At 43.3% G+C, this 23483-nt stretch overlaps 1 protein-coding gene across 1 annotated transcript in view; it reads left to right on the forward strand.

The window, feature by feature from the left end:
* The window catches only part of RASSF3 (Ras association domain family member 3), a 50827-nt gene that overhangs the window by 24529 nt on the left and 2815 nt on the right, over positions 1–23483 (forward strand). Inside the window, exons 2-4 of the mRNA XM_060244988.1 lie at positions 14265–14372; positions 15241–15505; positions 19548–19663. Coding sequence (XP_060100971.1) covers positions 14265–14372; positions 15241–15505; positions 19548–19663 — 489 coding nt within the window. The remainder of the gene's footprint in view (positions 1–14264; positions 14373–15240; positions 15506–19547; positions 19664–23483) is intronic.

Raw genomic sequence — 23483 nt, forward strand, 5'->3', positions numbered from 1 at the left:
TATCACCACCATCTCTTACTTGTTTCAAGATGTCATCTTTAATCTTTTTTCTTGCCAGCCTCAAATGGACTTCATTATGTAGTTTGTTTCGTCTTGTGTAACTCGATGGCACCCTTCTGACTTGGTCAAACTCATCCTCCATCCTCTGAGGAGTCACCTGTAAAATTTCAGCCAAGGCTTCACTTAATATTTTCTGTAAATCTTCATTTTTCTCTTCTGGTATGTTTTGAAACCTCAACATGTAAGTCGCTTTATCTACTTCCAACTGCAGGAGTCTAGAATCTTGTAAGGTCTGTTCTTTTCCCAAATGTTCCACTTTTTGAATATTCTCTGTCACCTGACCCTCTAGTGCTTTTAAGGCTTTGTTGGTCTCCGCTGTCTGTCTACTATTCTCCCTAAGTTCTTGTTTGATCTCTGTCATCTGTTCATCTATATTGTCTGTTTTACTTGCCATCCGTGTTATAGTAGTCATTAAAGTAGTTTGCCATTCTTTCATGTCACCTTGCATAGGTGCAAATTTCCCTGGGTCCGATTGGCCACCAGGTGAATAAGATGGTTTCCCTCCTTTGATTTCTTTTTTTGGGGGGCGGTTCCTTGTGAATGGCCCCTGCTTCACTATCCATTGCTATTAATGTAAGCACACTCAGAGTCATCAGTTCAAAAAAATCTCTTCAACATTTGTTTTAAAGTTCTGTGTTCTGTTTTAGCAAAAGAATAATCTTCTCCAAAGAGTTCTATTTTTGCCAAATAGTTCTAAAAAAAAAACAGGTTTCTAGTTTCTCTCAATTTGTGTTAGTGAAAACAGCACCGAAGCTATTGACAAACACAACGTTCACCACAGTAGATATTCAATAGACAAAACAGCAGACCACAATTCACTGTCCAATAATTTCCATCAGCATTAGTTCAAAGGCAAACCAACTCTCCACCTCGACTTTCCAAGGCAAATATAGCTTTGTAATCCAGGGCTGAATACCCTATTTATAATCCCAAAAATGAGAACCAAAATTGGTTGCAGAACAATAATGCAAACTGAAAAACAATAATCCCAACAAGCAAGAAAAAAAAATCCAGAAGAACCAAAAAGAGAGAACCCCCCCCCCCCAAAGTAATCCAACCAGTAGCAATGAGAAAAAAAATCCACAGGTAAAAGGTAATCCACAGGTAAAAATAATCCAATCACAAGTAAACCAAGGGAAAAATAAAAATAAAAAACAACTCTAAGAGCTATATCCAAAAGAAAATAATTACATCCTTAACATCCACAGATAAAAATAAGAATAAAAAAATCTTCTTACAACCAAAAAACCTACAGTATAATGCCAAGTAAGCACCAACTTGTAGGTACAGTTTAAACACTTCAAAGCTTCAGCTTCTGTTTCAAAAAAATCTTACAGCCAAGCCTTTTAACATCCATATACACTTATCAATAGGAATCTTTTCTCCAAAGTCAAAGTTTCTTCTTCCTTCCACCAAATACAATAAATCAATTAAGTTCAGGCACCAAGTCTCGTATATGATACAGATTAGTGTAGTCTCCTGTAGGTAATTTCAGTGTTCAGAATAGGCAGAAACTTTTGCAAGCCCTGAAGGAGAGTCCCCCCCCCCACCTTTCTCAATCTTTTGCCTCACTTAAAGTCTGCAGCTTCTTTATTCCTGCATCTCTGACACACATCCAGAAGAAATATAATAGTCAGAACTTACACTAGTAGAAGAATCCATGTAATTTATCTTTAAGTTGATTGAAGATCCAGAATGCAGAGTGTTGAAAGGAGAAGTAAAGCCAGTGTCTGACTTCTGGCCATTTAAAAATGGCGATCGGGACGCTGAGGCTTGGGAAGAGCGGGATCGGGAAGCAGCCGCTTCAGATGGCATTCCTGATCCATCGCTCCGATTCCCCTGCCTTCTGCGACCCTTCCTGTGCCCCAGAGTCGAGTCTACCTTCGAGGGCGACCCCTCAATGCACCGATTTGAAGGCGGCTCAGGACATGACGGTCCAAGCCACTTTCAAAGGCAAACCGCCAAAACCAAAAGTCCCCCTTCACAGCCTTCTCATAGACTTTCATAAACGTTCTATAAGAGGTTCTGGACTCTTCATCACGAGCACGCCATCACATTCGCTCTAACCATCTAAGCTGTCGTTTCATCCTTACACGTCCAAGGAGTACCAGGGTGCTGCCTTGGCATGACAGCGAAGAGGGCGCTGGGGGGCGATGTCGTTGATGGCAGTGGAGAGCCGGGAATACCATTCCTCCACAAGCTCATCTATCGACCCACCAGGGGGCATCTGATCCTGCAAGGCCTCCTGGAAGCGCTCTGGATCTATTTGGCTATGCAGGAGAGCATAAATCTGCTCTCTGCCTAAACGGGGGTGGGGTTGCAGGTCCAGCCGGACTTTCAAGGCATAGTGGTCTGACCATGGAACAGCATCTGCTGTTACCAGATGTACCAGTATCCCTGCCCCGAAGATCAGATCCAGCGTGTGTCCAGCCCGGTGTGTGGGAGTCGATACAATTTGGCTGAGTCCCAGTGCCTCCATGGACGACACCAGGTCCTCAGCCTGCATGGACGTCACGTCATCAACATGGACATTGAAATCCCCAGAGCTAAAAGTCTGTGAAAGTCCAATGCCCAGGTGGATGCCGCATCCAGCAGGGCAGGCAAGGTCTCTGGTGGTGTCCTAGGTGGTCGGTACACCACCCAGATCGCCACACTCTCCACAGCTTCCCACATCAGACCAGTACACTCTATGTTCAGGTCAGGGAGCGCCCTGAAAGAAAAGGAGTCTCAGATGTCACAGCAACTCCCTCCCCCCCCCCCGCCCACTTGTCCGAGACAGGTGGAGGACGAGAAACCCGGGCAGGGTAAGCTGGTTCAAGGCAACAGTTTCACTCTCCCGTACCCAGGTTTTTGTCACACATGCCAGGTCCATTTGCTGCTCCGCGATGAAATCTCGCAGCATAGCAGTCTTATTATTAATGGACCTGGCATTAATAAACACCAGTGAAGGAGATGGGTAATTCATCTTAGCCCCACAATCAGCATGCCTCGGGATGGGACATAGATTGGAGGGAGTCCAAGCATTTCCATATCTCCGGCTCCCTCCTTGTCTTCATAGCCTATGCCCATCGTCATACCTTCCCTACCCAATTATGACCGGGATCCCCGACCCTAACATTGCTTCCCCCACGCAGCGCTATTTGTCCCAAAAAGGCCCTGCTAACATCTGGCAAAGTACACAGTAGGTCTTTCATATTCTAATCTACACTAGAGCTAAGATTCGGACTCCTGCACCTATATTTCTAATAATTTTCTATATTTATACTTATTCCTAATGCCTTTCTTTAACTTGTCCTACTTCTAGCCTAATCTAAAGAAAGAAAAAAAGAAAAAAAATCTAATTTGGTCCCTACTACCAATTAATTAATAGTTTGTCAATTTGAATGATCAGATCTCTCCCCCCAACCTATTCTGCTCCTCCAATTAAGTTCCTTCAATTTAATTAGCAGCTATTACAAGGTCCCAATTGATATTTATAATACAGTTTAGGCTCCAGTACATTAGTCCAGTTCTCCCAGCTAAAAAGATACTCCCCTTTCACCTTCAATTAATTAAATCGTTTAGCAATTATCAGTGTAGCAAAGTTAATTAATCTGATTAGAAGCAGTTCATATAAGTGGAAAACTAAGGAGGAGAGTTCCATCAGTGGAGTGGTAAAATTACCAAACAATGAACAGAAAAGATACGCAAATACTGATGAAGATTACAAGTGTAAAGTGCAGTGGGCAGTTTCGAAAGTTATAGCAGCAGCAATGGCTGCCTCGGCTCTCGACTGGCAGCTTCAAGCCCTGATGATCCTCTGATAAAGCCTCGGAAACCCACTTAGTCTAGTTTTTGTCTATTGTGGGCAATGATGATTTTTGCTCCCAGAGGCTTAGCTGCATTCTCCCGGGGCTTCGCCGTAGTGTAAATGGGAGCGGAGGTGTGGGTTTTCTGCGGGCAGACGGCAACAACAAAAATGAGCTCATGTTCTTTGTGCCAGCTGTAACTGTGATGGTATCTTTGTGGGGGATATGGCTGGGGTCAATGATGGAAATTAGCCCCTATTCTCCTGATGGTTTTAGGGGCCAGTATCCCCCTCCGGAGGACGCCCCCGCGTCTAGCTCAAACTGGATTAAGCACGCCTTCGAGGGTAGCTGGTTTCTGGGGGCATTAGCTGTCCAGTCTCCAGTTCCTCTTCTCAACACAGCCTCATCCAGCTCAAGCTGGAATAAGCACACCTTCGAGGGTTGCTGGTTTCTGGAAGCTTTAGCTCTCCAGTTTCCGGTTCCCTTCCCAGCACCAGCACAGTCGCCGCTGTTGGCCAATATTTTGTTGGCCCATGCTTCTAAGTTCGCACTCTTTTTCTGTTATCAGCACAGGAAATTGTGGGTGCTTTCTGTCTTGCCTGGCCTGGTACACAAGACTTGGGTATCGCTCTTTTCTCAGCCTAGTTCTCATAGTTACTGCTCTCTTCTTCCTACTTCACCTGTTATCAGGCAGACTGCTCCCTTTGCCTGGGAAATTCTTTCCTTCTTTCTGTCACACCACATACTTTGCCTTCTTTTGTGTTTTTGCTCAAGACATATCTCAGACAGCTGTAACCTTGCTAGCACTGTGTAAACTGATGCAGCATTAATCAGGCAAAACCTGGTTCTGTCAAGGATGCTATTTCTGTGTATTAAATCAATATAGGTATTGGAAGCCATTTCCTCTGTGCCTTAAAACTATTCCCTCTCATGCTTGCATTTCAAAGCTTGTCTCCCCCCCCCCCACTTTCTTTCTTCTTTCTTCTTTTTTTCTCACCCCTGGTAGAGGATTTAGAATATGCAAGTAACTTTGATGAAAGAAGAAAGGCGCCTCCCCCGAACAGTTCCCATTCACACATCTTATCAGAAAGACAGGAATGCCTGGGAACAGGAAGAAGTTGTAATCACATAATGGTAGTCAGTAGTACCCTTTGAACATCTGTTGCAATTCACATCTGTATGTTATGGTTTGAAGCTATCTCTCCTATCCCTTTTGAAGTAGCCTTTAAGAATCTATACTGTGTAAAACTTTGTATCACTTCCAAGGTATTGGACTTTGGGCAAGTACCGGATTCTCAATAAACGAATCTATGTATCAAACAAGCGCTTGGTTATTTGAAATACCAATGCTTGACAGGTTCCAGCTAGGAATCATAGAGTCATAGGGAACTCCAGGATCATCTAGTCCAGGGGTGGCCATTCTGTGGCTCGGGAGCCACATGTGGCTCTTTCACACATACTATGTGGCTCTTGAACCCCCCCCCACACCCCATCGGCTGGCTTGGAGAATGCATTTGAAGTTAAAGTTGCTTTCTTTCCACTCCCTCCTTCCTCCCCCTCCTCCCTTCCTTCCATCTGTCTGTCTTGCAGCTTTCAAACATCTGATGTTTATTCTACATGGCTCTTACGTTAAGCAAGTTTGACCACCCCTGCTCTGGAACAATACTGTTGGTATCATAACCCCAGTTAACAAAATGCCAATATCCAAAATTGTAATCAAACCATTTATCTTCACTTCCTAGGGTACCAACTGCCTCTGAAGAAAAAACAGATACCGTCCCAAACAAGGAGGCAACTCCTTGTTTGGATGGTATCTGTCTATTCTTCAGAGGCAGTCTGTGGAATTTCTATTTCCTGTTTGTGGCATTCATGTTTAAACTGGAATAGACTTTTGGACTTATGAACACACTGGTTTCTGATATGATTTGTGAGACGTATGATGTATATATGTAGAAATTTTGCATTAGAGAAATGCTGAGATTGATGTTAATGATAATTTTTGCAATTTTGGATATTGGCAGGGCCTTTTTTGGTAGCAGGAACTCCTTTGAGTACCAGGCCACACACTCCTGATGTAGCCAGAGAGTCCAGCTCCAAGAGCTTACAGGGCCTACTGTAAGCTCTTGGAGGATTGGCTACACCAGGGGGCGTGGCCTAATATGCAAAGGAGTTCTTGCTACAAAAAAGCCCTGGATATTGGCATTTCATTAATTGGGGTTATGATACTAACAATAATGTTCCTGGGCCTTCATGCATAACCCTCTCCCTCTTTCCTGTACACTGCTTCAGATTGGCAGGTCCCTTGGAAATCCTTCATGGTTTCCTTATATACTAATTACAGGTGCTGCCACTATGGTTTCCAACCTGTTTTTCTCCATGCAGAGCTGTAATTTGGCCTCAGGCACATAAAGCTGAGGGGCACAGAAGAAGTATATCATAAAATAAATGTATTATTATTACTCTTATTATTTATGTATTTACCTTTTAAACAGAATAACTACTGTGACAGTCTAGTCCAGGGGTCCTCAACCTACGGCCCGCGGGCCAGATGCGGCCCGCTGAGGACGTTTATGCGGCCCGCCGGGTTATGGCAAAATCAGACCGGAAGTGACGTTCAACCTAAACTTGCATTAGCAACGCACACTTCCGGCACTGGGCTGAGGTGGCGGAGACAGAGTGTGAGGTGATACCAAGGTGAGGTGAGTTTCCAGGCCAGGGTGTGTGGTGTGGGGAAGGGAGAGAGATGCAGAAGACGGAGAACTAACGGCCCGCGGCCTTGTACAGTAACGGCAGTTCGGCCCTCCAACAGTCTGAGGGACAGTGAACTGGCCCCCTATTTAAAAAGGTTGAGGACCCCTGGTCTAGTCCAACCCCCTGAACAAAGCAAGTACCACACCCCCCTCCCGGTGACCCTGCTTAATGCCCAGATGATGGCAAAAAAACAAAACCCAACCCTTCAAGATCCCTGGCCAAACTGACCGGGAGAAAATTGCTTCCTTACCCCAAAGTGGCAACCAGCATTTCCTGTGTGTATAAGAAAGGGCCATGAGAACTAAAGCACTGCAGCAACCCTTGCTGTGCACAAACCAAATTACAAATTGAAATCTGGGCCTGGTTCATGAACCTTGGTTTGTGCCATCCCACCCGCATGAGCCCCCACAAACCTCCCAGATGGGTCCATATTTGCAGGTACACTGGCACTGTTGGTGGAGCTTAGACAATGCATTTAAAGAGATGGCGCAACTCAGTGAGTGAACAGGGAAGACATTTAAAAGTTCCCTTTAAATAAATGTTGACGGTGGTATGAAGGAATGGAGTCCAAGCAGCAGGTTCAAGTGGAATCTGAGCAACTGGAGTTGCTGCTTGGACTCCACTTCCACATGTCAACTTTTTTTGGGCAGGAACGCAGTTCCAGCTGGCTTGGTGTCAGCGGTGTGGCTTAATATGCAAATAAGTTCTACAAAAAAAGCCCTGCATGAACCCAAACCAATGAAGTGGGGGAGGTTCATCCTGGTTTGTGGGACCTCATGAACTGGGATGAACCTTCATTTTCCTGGTTTGTGTCCATCCCTAGTTTTGACCCAATATTTCCCTTCAGTTGTCTGTGAGCATCAATTGGTCCCCGAGGAGCTATGCATTTAAAGAGGTGACAGAGAGATGAAAAGAGATCATGATAACTTCCCATTTAGCAATGATACTTGCAGTATGCCTGTGCAACTTCTTCACAAAGTGAAGTCTTTCACAAAGTCTTTCCCTTTGTCTGTCCTGAATGTAGTGCTCATCAGCTTCATTGGATTCCCTCAAATTCTAGTAAGTTGGGAGAGGGAGAAGAACTTCTCTTAGCACCATGTGTAATTTCATAAACCTCTATTATGACACCCCACAGTGATGCTCTGAATTCTTGGTGCTGGGGTGGGGTTGGGAACAGTGCCCTGAGGGCTTCTAGTGTCCTGGCCCCACTGACAGACCTCCTGATGGCACCTGGGTTTTTTGGCCACTGTGTGACACACAGTGTTGGATTGTATGGGCCATTGGCCTGATCCAATATGGCTTCTCTTATGTTCTTCTGGGTGGCTTAAAACTAAGAAGCTCCGTTGTAGTATTGCTGGGAAGCCTGTGTATTGCCAATACAAGTCATGTATTATATGAAATAAGAGCTTCGTGAAAACAATTGAAGTGCACCATAGCCAGGACATTATAATAATGGATAGTGTAATGGGTACACCCTAGGGATAGCTTTGGACAAGCCATTAACCCTCTCATCCTGTCTATTACTTGAATTTATTTGTGTTTTTCAACCTGAGCTTTCTGGAGGGTGGGTTAGAATACTGATGTGATGGATAAATTTTCAGAGTTTAGATGCTGAGGTAATGTTCATGACAAGAATTTCCATCCTGGGTATGAAACATTTCATTGGATACTATCCAGAAAGGTGAGTTGCATGGTTGGATACCCTTTCCGAGTGTCTTGAAACTTCATATGCAGAGTATGAAAAGTGTGTACCAGGGGGGAAAAGCCTTTATTTGATTTATAATGTATGTAACCTGCTGTGGCTTGATAAAAATCATGTGCCAGGACTCTGAAAGCTGCTTGTTGCCTTTTAGTCTTTAGACTTTAAACAGTCCTCTCTGTTTAGAACTGGGTTGCATGCCAGCAGTCATAGCACAGCCATATAGGGCATGACAGAACTGGTGATTTTGGAGTGAGATTACAAACTTGATTTGTTACTTCAATTTCACAAATACATACATGTTTTGTGTTCTCTCTCGTAGATGGACAAACACAGCTTGTTTTATATTTTTGGTTCACTTTGTTTGGCCCCGTGGTACAGAGTGGTAAGCTGCAGTATTGCAGCCCAAGCTCTGCTCACAACCTGAGCTCAATCCTAGCGGAAGCTGGGCTCAGATAGCTGGCTCAAGGTTGACTCAGCCTTCCATCCTTCCAAGGTCAGTAAAATGAGTACCCAGCTTGCGGTGGGGGGGGGGTAAAGTGTAGATGATTGGAGAAGGCAATGGCAAACCACCCTGTAAAAAGTCTGCCGTGAAAACATTGTGATGCGACATCACCCCAGAGTCTGAAATTACTGGTGCTTACACAGGGAACTTTTTTTTTTTTAATCTTTTAGTGAAGCTTTCCAAAGCATATTTTCTGTATTCCATGAAGGAAAGGGAAATACAATTAACTGGTATTACTAGGATGTCACAAAGTTGACATATTTAGACAGGCTTTGATTTCTGGTCAGGAGTGAGTGTGCATTTATTTGTATCATCTATAATAATAATTCCTCTGTGGTGGCGGCCAAATGGTGCTCTCCCATTGGCTTATGGGTGCATCACGGCTCACTCAGTGTCTCTGGCCTCCCATTGGCTGACTCCCCTGTTCTCACCTTCTACAGGCCTGGGAATGTTGAACAAACCACCCAAACAGTCTTACCTCAGAGACAGCCACATCTCCAACTCTTCTCTGTGTCTTGTTTGTTAACTGGCCTCACAAAAAGTGTCACTGACAAAAGGCCTCTGCCACCCAATGAACAGGCTATACAGATGACCTCCCAGCACACAAATTCTCCGAAGGCTGCAGAAATAATCAGGGAGCCACTGCCGTCATAATGCGACTAGGCAGCAAGCTGCTGAGAGTGTTTCCTCAGAGGCTGTGGCTCTTTCTTTTCACTCCCTCTCTCCCTCCTTCTCTCAGCCTTGTCCCTAGCCAGAGGCTGTTGCTAGGCAACCAACTTTTGTCAGTAAAAGGAGCGGCCTCAAGTCCACCCTCCGAAGCAGTTATTTTCTCCAGGATGCAGAGAGAGATCTGTTGTCTAGAGTTCAGTTGTGATCCCAGGGAATCTTTAGGCTCCACTTGAAGGTTGGCTACCCTACTCTCTGGGTGACTTGATGTGACCTGACTGACACGACTTAACTAGGCCTGGCTGCTTGCTCCTGTTCAGCAGCAGCCCCCCTATGACAGCCAGTGTGACTTAGCAGTTGCCGACTCCGGGTTGGAAAATTCCTGAAGATTTGAGGTGTGGAGCCTGGAGAGGGTGTGTTTACGAAGGGATGGAACCTCAGACAGGTACAATACCATAGACTCCACCCTCCAACAGCCATTCCTCCTGCAGAATCACTGTTGCCAATCTCCAGGTGAGGTCTGGAGGTCATTCAGAATTACAGTTGTTCTCCAGATGGCAGAGATCAGCTCCCCTTGAGGTGTGAGGGGGAACTGAATGCTTTCACTTGGGTGGGTGGAAAGACAGCAAGGGAAGGGGCACTCGCCAGAGCCTCTTTCTACATCTTTTGTGTTTTTCTCCACAACAGGCTTAATTCCTAGTTAATGACTAATTTTGGTGTTTACCTCTATGTCTTTAAGGGCCTCAGATACAAGATTAAGAGCTGAATGCACCCCAGATAATATGTATAGGCCAAGTGATGCTTATGGGTACTGATTTCAAGCATCTTGCACCCCATTGTTTTACTCAGCATTAAGTCTTGAATGTTTTGTTCTCAGAATTTCTTGTTCCTAAGGCTTTTTGGAACAGCCTGTATGTTAGATATTTGAGAACTAAAATCTTGATAGACTTGGTAGCAGCTTAGACTGAATTAGTTTACTTGGTCGATTATCCCTTACCCAGTCTCAAACAACTCCTCATGCACAATAATGCAACATCTAATTTGAACATGGACACTGGTACCAGAGCTTGCAATAAATCCAGATACCAACTTTGCTGGCACATACACCCAGACTGGATCTAGCAACATCCTCTACACCATCTCAGGTCTATTTACATGCTTGTTTTCTAACATTATATATGCCATTAAATCCAACAATGCCCTTCTGTTCTCTACATAGGACAAACAGGTCATACCCTACACCAAAAGATAAATGGACAAAAATCTTACATCAGGAATCACAGCACTGAAAACCTGTAGAAAAACCTTCAGCCTTCCAGGACATTCAATGGGTGACCTCATAGTAGCTATTTTATTGCAAAGGAACTTCAGGAACAGGCTAGAAAGGCAAATTGCTGAGTTACAAATTATTACAACATTCAGAATAATGGAGCCCCCAGGACTTAACAGGGGTATTGGATTCTTATCTCACTACATATGCTAACCTCCTTCAGCCCTTACATCTGTATTCTCACCAATCCCTCAGAAGGGCCATTTTATTTTATCTCTTATTTGTAATAATAGATAAATGTAGTATCTATTATTACAAATAATATATATGTAATAATGTAACATAATGAATAGTGGAAATCAGAATGTACTTCTCTGGTCTGGGGACGGGGGCGGGGTATAAATCAAAGAATATGCTGTGAAATCACCTCTATGCTTGAGAAGAGATGACGGGTCTCAGTCAATTACTCTCAGCTTTCCACAATTAAGGATACATCAGTCTCCAATCTTGGTTTATTTTTTTTCTTCTCTGTTTGACCCCTGAATCTGTTAAACATCTTCATTATGCTGTATGATAATTTACTGCTCACCCTCCACCTATATGCATGACTGGTAATACTTTTGTTTTCTGTCTCTGTCTTTACTCTAATTGGCAACTACCAGGCAACTACCCCCTCCTCCAAGTACGTAATGGCTGAGGAAATTCTGTTTCACTATCTGAAGAAGTGTGCTTGCACATGAAAGCTTATACCTTGAATAAAGTTTTGTTGGCCTTGAAGATGCCACTGAATTCCAACCTTGTTCTTCTATTTATGTAGTATCTGTTCATTTTCATTCTATATTAGTAGTGTCTAGGTAGAAGAATTGCAAGCCAAGACCTTTAAATAGATGTGTCTGATAAATAAAGTTGAGAGCTGAAACAGTTTCATACTATATATGGTGTTTGTGCATAAGAGAGAAATGTAGCATTAGTTTTTACTGTGGGTTCTGAACCAGTGCTTTCTGGAAGATATCCGATGCTTAGGGAAAAGATTTACAGTGGACTAAATTAATCAGCATGCAATTTAGAATAAAATGTGTGTGCATGTGTGCGCGTGCGTGAAGAGAATATGTTTTAGAGCAGAGGTTCCCAAACTTATTTGGCCTAACGCCCCCTTTTCAGAAAAAAAGTTTTGCAGCGCCCCCCCTGGAAATCTATCTTCAAGAAGTGGACTAAAAGATGCAGTGACATATTTGCACACAGAGTAAACAAAGATGTTGTAAAGAAGATACTTTGAAGCTTGAAATTCTAAAATTATTTTATAAAATCAACCATAGTAACATTCCCATACACAAGAGAATTTTCAAAATTTCTTTATAATTATTATCCACCCTCCCCTTGTCAGCTCCAACTAATGCAATGGGAAGGTGCCCCGCCCAGCCACTTTCAACCTGAAAGCAGCGGGCAGTGGTAAAATGGGGCAGTCTTTGGAGGCTTCCTTGGAAGCCTCTGCCAAGCGCAGGCAATGTTTGCCCTGCAAAGAAAAGCAGTGGCATGGCAGCACTGCCTGGGACTCTTGACTTGCCTGCTGGCTGACACAATCGTGTCACAGGGGAAGGGGGAGTAAAGGGGTGCCAGCAGTGCCCCCTGGCAGGGTGGCACCCTAGGTGGTCCCCTACCCACCTACTCCCATGTGCTGACCCTGCAGAAGATGCTCTGACCATTTTCCCACTCGTCTTACGCCGCTCTCAAGCTCCTCTTCTCAACGGGGCTCCCCTCCAATTTCACACATCTGCCCTGGGGCTGCAGCTACCTTCAGTTTTTTTGTGCTGCAAGCAGAAACTTCTAAAACCCGGTTTCTGTTTGTGGTGCATAAAAGCGGACGCTAGCTGCAGCCCTGGGGCAGATAGTGTGGAATCGGAGGAAAGCCTCACTGAGAAGAGGAGCTTGAGAGCAGTGTAAGGCGAGTGGGAAATCGGTCTCTGTGTCTGGGGCATTGCGATTGGCTGAAATCAACAGAAGCAACCACCTGGTAACCAGAGGACTGTAAGAAGCTTGATGCTCTGCATAAAACCTGGTGAGGAGCAAGCTACAGGTTGAAACTCTTCAGAGAAGTTTGTGTAATTGCCTCAGTGCTTCCACTGTCCTGACTTGAGCTGAGAGAGAAACTGCAAGCAACCTTGAGAAGCTACTAGCTATAGCAAGTATTGGTTAGGATAGACTAGTAAGGTTTTTTTGTTTCTGTCTTTCTTGTTTGTCTCTACACCTCTATTTTTTTATTCTGTCTTGTAAATAAACTGCATCCTTCTTATATTTTAATTGGAAGGAGTTCTGGTCCTCATTACTAGTCTAATTGGGTGAATTTGCACTAAGTAGCGGACAAAAAGGAACCCTCTATTTTTGTTAATTGGAATTTTTCTCTAAATTAGAAATTCTGGACCCCTCCCAGAAATGTGATGTTTTGACACCTCCCACCCTCTTCACTTCTTTTCTCCCTTTATGCTTCCATCGCCCCCTTATTTTTATTCAATACCCCCCAATTGCACCCAAAGCTATTTCCGCCCCCCCCCCCCCCGGATCGTTCCAGCACCCCCCAGGGGGCAATATTGCCCACTTTGGGAAACACTGTTTTAGAGCATGGCTATATCTGGGTACTAGAAATCCAATAAGTGTAGTGTAAGTAGCTGATCATTCTATGTTCTTGTTCTTCAGAATGGTTTTTTTATTATTTGGATAGTGTCATGTTTAGAGAAGAGCGCATACTTGGAAGAATACATGAATACATTAATAATGCTGCTAAGAGCTCTAAAATGCTTCAGTTAGGATGGCAGAAAGCCTGAGGAATTAGTTTGAGGTGGGATAGGTTGCCAGTGACCTTTGTAGTAGCTAGGTGGTGATATAAACCTCTATTACTGCCATAGCAGATGCTGGCTTTATAATTGTGCCCTTTGAAGATACAGTTGTATTCAAATGCAGAATGCCTCAAACTATATCAGTAATGGCACTTTTGAAAAGTCTGCATTGCTTTGAACAGGTAATAATACTATGATGTTCTCTCAATACACTTTGTATGGAGTTAGTAACATAGCTACATCTGAGCATGTTTTGAATTAATGAGCAAAGCAGTTATCAAGATGCACCACTTTTGCTGCTGCTTTGCATTCCTGCGCTCTAAACAGTATGTTGATTTTATAGATGTCTTGGTTGTTGGAGAGCAAGAGAAGCAGCAGCAGCAGCATGAGTAATTGGCACTTCTGCATGATGCAATGTTTAGAGAGGATTGCATCTTGGAGCATCATATAGGTCTGATAAGAGCATTAGGAAAAGTTCTGCTTCCTTGCTCCATGTCATGCAAATCATTAAAGGTTAATGCTATATTACAGAAAATGTTGCAGAATATATATTGTGATATAGCTGTTTAAACTACGAACCTTTATGTGGGACATTCTGTTACATGTCTATTGCATAGTATCTGTCTTTTAAAGACACTCACACTATATGTTTGGTATTTTAAACACTCTTTTATGTTGACTTGTCTTGCTATAGGATGTTCAGAAAGAGAAAGAAACGCATAGTTACCTCACCAAAGAAGCAATCAAGGAAAAAATCCAAATTTACAATTCAGATGTTACCGACAAGCTAAAGATGACCTTGGTAAGACTTGTGGGACTTTAAAAAACAAAAACAAAACAGTAATCACAAAGGATCTATGGAGGGAACTAGAAAATTATTACAATGTTTTTGCCACATAAAAATAGGTATATTGCAGAGTGTTCTCTCAGTAGCAAATTTTTCCACTAAAAATGTGATGATACTCAGCACAAGTGGTTTTTAAAGCATCACACAATAGGCCTGAAGTGAAAGGATGCTTGTTACAGGATGGTGCTTTCTCGGGTTTCCTGTCGGGATGGCGGGATATAAGTGTAATAAAATAAATAAATAAAAATATTTAGTCACACCATCTGTGGTAATAAATACATGATCAAGTACGCTGTCAGCATTCAAATATACTCTGGGTTTTCAAGCAAATTGTTTCATACAATTATTATTGGATAATTAATGGAGCATATCCAGCTGTCCATGGGCTTTGCAGAACAGAACTTTGCCATGTCCTTGTCCTATCATAGTCCACTGAGCCCCCTGAAAGTTTGCTCCTGGCTCATCAACAGTGTGTGTGTGGTTGGGGGGGGGAGGGGAACAGCAAAAATCCAAAGAAGCACTATAAAGTTAATGCAATTGCATGGTTAATACATGCCAATGCTTCTTTAAAGCATTATATTGCTCTAAAACAAAAGCATGATAATATTGATTCTCCCCCCCCCCCCATAACAAACACCATAGATTCAGCAGATGTTTTGGTTTGTTTTTTTACCTATGGACTAAAATGTTACGAACATCTTTGAGTCCATGAGTTTCTCCAGTCATGCTTCTATGTTTATGCCATATTTAGAAAGCATCATGTGTCATTCAGAACAAAATTATATAAGAGATTTTGGTGATTTCATTATGTGCTTTGTTATAGAACTCCAATGAGGAGTACACTGGCTTTATCAAAGTTCAGATGGAATTGTGCAGGCCTATCATGGTACGAGCTTCTGTGAATCAAGGGAACAACATCATGAATGATGAGACAGCTTTTTACTTACCTAAAGGATATATGAATACGCTTCACATCAGCAGCACTAATACTGTCCGTGAAGTTATTGAGGCTTTGCTCAAAAAGTTTTTGGTGGCTGATAATCCTGCTAAATTTGCGCTTTACAAACGTTGTCACAGGGAAGATCAAGGTATGACTTTTGATCTTTTGAATGTTTGAGCTAAATGACACTGATCATGTGTTTGGGGTGGAGAGAATAGGTTTCATGAGATGACTGCATAACACTGATTTGAAGGTGAAATGCAGAGGAGCATGGAGGAGAGACCCTGGTAAGCGGAGTAGTTTGGGAAAAGGTTAGTTTATTAATCTGTGTGCATTTCTATCTGGTTTCCTATTTTAAGTGTTTTTTATCTTGCTTAATATAATTTTAGTCATGCAGGCTACAACTACTTCAGAATTATTGCAGTCAAGACTGATATGGTTTGGCTCTTTCTGAACATATGTGAGGATAAGAAGTAAAATTCACTGTACTAAAAGCTCAGGCTCAGGCTAAGATCTTATGCATATGTGTTTGAAAATAAGATTGGACTGTAATTGCCGAGAACTTTGCAGGAGCGAGATATGCTTTTGAGCATTGTAAATACTTGTAATTTTGAGAACTGCATACATGTGGTAGAGCTCAGGTACTCGTAGAGTATTGAACGGAAGCACAGGATCACTCATATGGAATGGCATTTTCCTTTCTTGGCTCCTACCTTTTGCAATAACTTTGTGTTCCTTTAAGAGTAATAGGAAGCCTACAATAAGAAATATACCACATGCTTTATGGCAGCGTTTGTAAAAGTTAACTTGAAAAATAATTCTTTTAAAATAGAAAAATAATTTTGATATAGAAAAGCAGCTTTTTAGTCAGTGTATTGATAGTTACAATTGACCATGTGTATTACTTATTGGATATATTTATAACCTCCTGTTTAAACTTATTAAAATATTAATGTCTCACCTTTCCTTAATAAACCCTGTTTGCATTAAATCCAGACTTTATGATAAACCAGATTATTTATATGTTATTTGAATAACATAGATTCTTTGCCACTCTGGAATTCATTCTTACTTCAGGCTGAAACCTGTGATGTGGGGGGAAGGGGACTCTAGGCTCTCTTCCAATGTTGTTTCCTTTGTGAAAATCACTTTCATGTATGATGCAGTCCCATGGATCAAATAAGGGGAGGGAAGAGAGATTTGGGAAAGAGGTACAGAATTAATTCCTTCCACCCTTTGATCGCTGGAAGTTATTTGAAGTCATCCCTGAGGGATTTTAATAATGGTTCTCCCAAGTCATGCTCAGTTTGGCCCCAAAGTGTCTTGAGACTAGAATATTAGTTATGCGAGTAAATACCTACTTTGGGATCATATTTGGAAGATAAAATTATGTACAAGGAACTATATTTAGATTTCATGCCACTAATTTGTCACTTTATATGACTATGATAACACTGCATGAATAGAAAGAAAACATGTTTTAAGTTTTCTTAATAGTGAGTTGAATATTGCAGTATACAGATTTGAACTATACCTTCTCAAAGAGATCTGAAGTCAGTTGGAGGAGTAAGAGGAGAGGATGAAAGTGAGCAAATCTTGTCCAGTAAAAGTCACAAGCACCTTCCCATAGATCAGGGGTGGCCAAACTGTGGCTCTTTCGGCTGAGGATCAACAACGAAGGAGCCAAGTATACGTCACTTGGGAAGGTATTCCATAGTTATGGGGCTGCCACAGAAAAGGCTTTCTCTTGTGTACCCACCAAACAAGAATCTTTAATTGATGGGACAGTCAAGAGGTCATCTCTCCACCATCTTAATTCTCAGGAATGTATGAGAGAAGACAGTCCCTTGGATACTGCAATCCCAAGTCATTTAGGGTCTTAAAGGACAAAAACTACCTTGCGTTGGGCTCAGGAGCAGATTGGTAATCAATGTAATTTCTGTAGTATTGGGGGGGGAGGACATATGCTCCTGTTAGCTGGCCCTGATCAGCAATCTTGTTGCAGCATTCTACACTAGCTGCAGCTTCCATACATTCTTCAAGGGCAGCCTCAAGCAGAGTGCATTGCAGCATTTCTGTCTAGCTACAAGTAAGGCATGGATCACTGTGGCTAGATCTGATTGGCCCAGGAACAGACACATTTGACACAACAGCTGGAGCTGGGCAAACACACTCCAAGCCACAACAACCACCTGGTTGTCTAAGATCACCACTGTGTCAAGCAGCACTCGCAAGCTAAGAACCTGGCTTTTTAAGGGAAGTATAACCCTATCCAAGACGGGGGATCTGAAGTCCCTGGTCTGCCTTTCTATTAGCCCAGAGAACCTGTTTTGTCAGGATTCAGTATCAGCTTGTTCACACTCATCCAGCCAATTACTGACTCAAAGCACTGGTTCAGAACATCAACAATATCACCAGAATTAGGCAGAAAAGAAAGGTAGAACTGGCTATCTTCTGCATTTTTGAAATATTGCAGCCATACCTCCTGATGACCTCTCTCAGTGGTTTCATATAGATATTAATTAGATTAGGGGATAATATGGACCTTGTGGTGCCTCACAGGTTACCAGCTATGGAGCAATAAATTATATTTATTTAGTGACTAACCCCTGATGTTCCTTTAATGCCCCTCCACTCAAAAATTCCTGCCTGTGGGGCTGCTGTGGCTCTATACAGGCCCTTGCCCTCATATCCCCAATGACGTGGCTCCCCCAAAGTGGCAACCTCGCCCCTTCAGGAATCCAGGCTTTATCCTAGAAGCCCTGGGAAAGATGATGATGCAATTCTGTCTCGAGCAGAAACTGCTGGATCATGGATCTGCTCCAGCAAAGAGGTATAGACTTCAAGCAAAAGTCTTGTGAGGTTCTAGGCAGCAACAGCAGGCAGCTGGATGATTTTGTTTAACCTTCCTCTTCCAGGCAGGTAGATTCTAGACTCTCTTTCTTGGCTGGGGTGTGGAGCTGACTGCTTCATCCTTAAAACTACCCTGTGAGGTAGGTTAGGCTTAATGAGTGACTGCTCTAGAGTCACCCAGTTGAGCTGCTGTGGCAAACCAGGGATTTGGATTTCTCAGATCTTATGCAACTGTATCCACTACACATGATGACCCTACACATGTCAGTTGACCAGAATTCTATTCCCTAGGGTTTTTTGGGGGTGGGGGTATATTGTATGGGTAGCCAGCTCAAGGTTGACTCAGCCTTCCATCCTTCTGAGGTCAGTAAAATGAGTACTCAGCTTGCTGGGGGAAGGCAATGGCAAACCACCCTGTAACAAAAAGTCTGCCAAGAAAACATCATGATGTGACATCACCCCATGGGTTGGTAACGACTCTGTGCTTGCACAGGGGACTACCTTTACCTTTTTTTTAACCTTTTATATTGTGTGTGTATTTGTACTTAGAAGTCATGTCAACTTATTGGGGGCCTGGAGGATGTTCAGAGAGGTGGCTGATTAGAGCCTGCCCCTGTCCTCTCGACTGGGTATTCCAAAGGAGGTCTCCCATCCAAGTACTAACCCCAGTCAACTCTGCTTAGTTTCCAAGATCTGATGAGATTGGGCTTGCCTGGGCTATCCAGGTCATGGCTATTCCCTAGCTTTTTCAGGTAAGTAAGTTTTGGCAAAGAGATGGGTAATGAATGTTACTAGGGTACCTATTCACACATACTTAATAAGCTTTTTTCCTGTGCTGAAACAAATTGTCTCCTCTCTCAGTAATTCCATAGCTTTCCTTGCCTTTCTTTGAAAACATTGGGGGTGGGTTAGTTTTTGCTCACAGATGTTTCATTTGGTATTAGTAGTAGCAATTATTGCATCCCCTGACTGGGGTAGGTAGCCCAGCATAGTCCATCCCATATCTTGGAAGCAAAGCAGTGTCAGCCCTGGCTAGTGTTTGGATGGAAGACCACCAAGGAAGTCAAGGGCTGCTAAGCAGGGACAGGGCAATGGTAAACCTCTGAATGTCAATTCCTTGAAAACCCCAAGAGGGGTCGCTATAAGTTGGCTGGAACTAGGCACCCCTCCCTCAAACCCCCTCCCCCCAAGCATATGCTTGTAATACTTGGTTTGTATAGCAGGATATGGTTTTGTATGGGGAGGGCTTATATAGGTGTGGTGCTTGACCATATCTTACATGAAATCCCCAAGTGTATATTTAATCTTTGTTTTTATAATATTTTTCTTGCCTGCAGTTTATATGTGCAAGCTTTCAGAAATGGAACATCCTCTCTATTTGCGATTGATGGCAGGCCCAAGAACAGATATGCTTAGTTTTGTTTTGCGTGAGCATGAAACTGGAGACGTTTTGGTAAGTTGCATCTGTGCTCCTAATGTGCAGGGTCCAGACTAAACGTTTTCACAGATGCAAGGATTTTTAGCCACTGAGTACAAGTTTCCCATCTCCTCTTCCTCACAACAGCCTGAAACACCCCACAAACTTATGTTCTTGAGGGCTCCCTCTCCCCCAGGATTTCAGGGGGCATTTGAGGCTGCAATGATAGGTAGGAAAATCATACTTTGTGGACAAAAGTCCTTGCACCTGAGCCCGCCTTGGCAGGGAGGGCGGGGTATAAATCGAATTAAACATAAACACTGCACCTGTGGAAACATTAGTATGGCTCCAACTCCATGGCTGGAAAAGACCTTAAGGGTTCCTAGGGTTACTGATGAGGCATATCTTGCTCCGAGATCAGCTGTACTTAGGCCCATGGCACACAACTGGAAAGCTGTTTGGTGGTCAGCCATAATCCAAGTGGGATGGAATCCTTAGTTCTTGTGTATAGCTGTCTTGCTGGAAATGGCTATTATATAGAATTGTTTGTATGAAGAAGAATGTTTTAATAAGCTCTTCACCCATGTTCTTTCCTTTTCCTCCTGGCAGTTTATCTATAAACATAAAACTGATTTCATGTTGGGAAATCCCAGTTCCCTCATTGGTTGGGACTGGGTGGGACTGCACTGCATCAATCTTTGGCCCATCAAACTATCAATCAAGAGTACTTGCGTGCCAGTGGTTCAGCCTGCTCCTCTCTCCCACCCAAATGGCTGTTGCTAGCCAGCAAAGCTGATTCAGTGAAATGCAACCAACCTTAGTTCTGGCAGTTATTGGCTCTCCCTGCTCTCTCATTGGCTGAGCTGCCTGTTGCACTGATTCACAGAGCACAAAAAGAAGCCATAACCTAGACTGAGTGAGGGAGGGATAAGGCGGGAGACAAGCCAGAGAAAGGCTTCTTTTGATTGGCTGAGAACTCCTTTGGAAAGGGGAAAAAATGGTGTCCTGTGCCAACAGACCAAATACAGAGAGAGAGAGAGAGAGAGAGAGAGAGAGAGAGAAAGATTGAAGTCCTGTGCTTAAGGCCAGCAGCTTCATTAGAGAGAGACTGTTGGTCTGAAAGGTCTCACTACAGGCCTCTGAGGCAGAACTCATTGGGGCCAGTCCTGACTATGGTTGCCAGTTCCATGTTTGGTGGTGGAGTCTGAGGAGGGCAGAGGAGTCAGGCCTTCAGAGTGGGGCCTGCCAGACTCAGGTGCTTGCTGTGGGAGTGGACTGGATAGTTTTGAACCAGTCACAGACTTTCAGCCTCACGGGGTTGTGAGAGGAGAATGATGTAAGCTGCCTTGGTCTTACCCCCCACCACTGTGGAGAAAGACAGTTTCTGTAGAGTCTGCAGGGAGGGGGAAGGTGGGGGAAAGCTGAAGTCAGAGGGGTAGATAAAGCGAAGGAGATAGGGTTGCCAACGCCTTAAGAAATTCCTGAATATTTAAGGAGTGGGGCCTGGAGAGGGTAGGGTTTGAGAAAGGGTGGGATTTCAGACAGGTACAATGTCATTTCCCCTGGGGAATCACTGCTGCCAATCTCCAAGTGATGGCTGGAGATCACTCAGGATTACAACTGTTCTTCAGTTGGCAGAGATCAGCACCTCTCGAGGTGGGGGGGAAGTGAATGCCTTCACTTGGGTGGGTGGATGGGAAGACAGCAACAATGGGGAGCACTCTCCCAGAGCTTCTTTCTAGAGGGGGTCATTTTTGCAAACCCAGCAGAACCAGTGCAATTTGCCCAGTAGATCCAGGGCCACTCTGGCAGTGCAAAACCAGCACTTCTGCTACTCCTAGAGGCTATCATTTCAATCCCAGAACACTTCTGCTACTCTAGTGGGCTGTAGTTCCACTTGGGAGGGCTGTCATTCCAGTCCCAGAGCACTAATTCTATTTCTGGGGTCATCTTTCCACTCTGGGACCTGTTATTCCAGCCCCAAACCAGTTTGCCTGGACCCAGAAACATTAATTTACAGTTGGCTTTGTATTTTCATTGCAACTGTTTTGTGCTGTGATGTATTTAAATTGAGCCCATGCAAGCCAGTTGGCACTCCCAGCTCCCATTATCTCCAGTGGGCTTTCAGGCCTCTCCATTGTTTCCAATGGGCAATCGTGTCATTTTTTTTTTAGTACATCCCCTCAGCAGAACCCAGTGCCATTTTGGCAATGCCAGCCAAATAACAGGACTGATGTGAAGCATAGAATTACACCCCCAAGTGGCGGAATGTTGTTTTTTTTTGCAAGCCCAGCAGGTCCAGTGTTGACTGGGTGATTTTGGACCAGTCACACACTTCCGGGCCTAATCTACCTCACAGGGTTGTTGTGCAGATCAAAGCAGGGAGAGGAGAATGATGTAAGCTGCCTTGGTTCCTCACCCCACTGTGAAGAAAAACTGTCTTTTGCCTATATAGAGGCCGCCTAGAGGGGGGAAGTGATAGAAACTTGAAGTCAGAAGGGCAGATAAAGGGAAGGAGATAGGCTTTCCAACTTTGTTATGAAATTCCTGAAGATTTAAGGGGTGGAGCTTGGAGAGGGTGGGGTTGAGGAAAGGTGAGTCTCAGACAGGTACAATGCCATTTCCCCCTGGGGAATCTCTGTTGCCAACCTCCAGGTGGCAATAGCTCTGTGTATAGAAATACCTATTCTACAATATCAAGTATTCTCAAACAATATAATGTCCAATAAAGATGCCTTCTCCAATCAATGTAGAAAATTCATTCTTTACTCAAATCCAAAATTCCAAAATTTATGTAGAAATTCATTAATACAGGATTTCATAAAAGTTCATAGAAATTCTGCAATTGCACAATGTATGCAGGAGATGTTTAAACAATTATCACAACCAGCTTACAGGCACAACAGGTCTAAAGAGCTCCTGTTTTGCATTACAGCTTTATGCAAGCTAATTTTCCTATTCATATGCTTCACTCATCACACTAGAAATAATTTTTATCTCATTTTCTCAGCATTTGCTGTTCTCCGGAATTGTAAATATCTGCTGCATACATTGTGCAATTCCAGAATTTCTATGAACTTTTATGAAAGCCTGTATTAAGGAATTTCTACATAAATTTTGGAATTTTTGGATATGAGTAAAGAATGACTTTTCTACATTAATTGGAGAAGCCATCTTTATTGGACATTATATTGTAGAAGAGGTATTCTATACACGAAGCTATTGCTTCTTTTTCAGTCTTTGGTCTGTGTGGCTTTTTTGTTGCACAACCTCCAGGTGGCAGCTGGGGATCATTCAGAATTACAGCTGCTCTCCAGATGGCAGAGATCAGCACCCCTTGAGATGGGGGGAGTGAATGCCTTCAATTGGGTAGGTGGGAAGATAGCAAGGGGGGGGGCACTCGCCCGGAGCCTCTTTGTAGAGCCCGTTGTATTTTTCTTCACAATGCGCCTTATTCTTAGTAGTTCATAAAGTTGAGCTTAAAAGTAAAAAAAAAGTTCTAGGCTGCCATGTTGGTCCAAGGTAAAATCAGAAAACAGGAACAGAACCCATGTAATACAGTGTTGTTTGGGTTGATCCTAATAAATGGTATCACATGGATTTTCTTTAGGATTTGCATGGTGTGTTTATGGTATTTTCAAGATCATTTTTCATTATGGGAAACACTACATGAAACTTGTGGGTATAGAGGTTCCTACCGGTTCACTTCATTTAATTTGCTTGTGATACCAAGTCCTTTAAGAATGCACAGGTTTCTCTGATCAGATAGTATGCAGAATAAAGGTGAGAATGACAACGGGGGAAAAGTCCTAAACTGTTATTGGATATTTAATTATGGGAACTGAAAATACTACTT

The sequence above is a fragment of the Heteronotia binoei genome, chromosome 8 (genome assembly GCF_032191835.1).
Source record: "Heteronotia binoei isolate CCM8104 ecotype False Entrance Well chromosome 8, APGP_CSIRO_Hbin_v1, whole genome shotgun sequence".
NCBI lineage: Eukaryota > Metazoa > Chordata > Lepidosauria > Squamata > Gekkonidae > Heteronotia > Heteronotia binoei.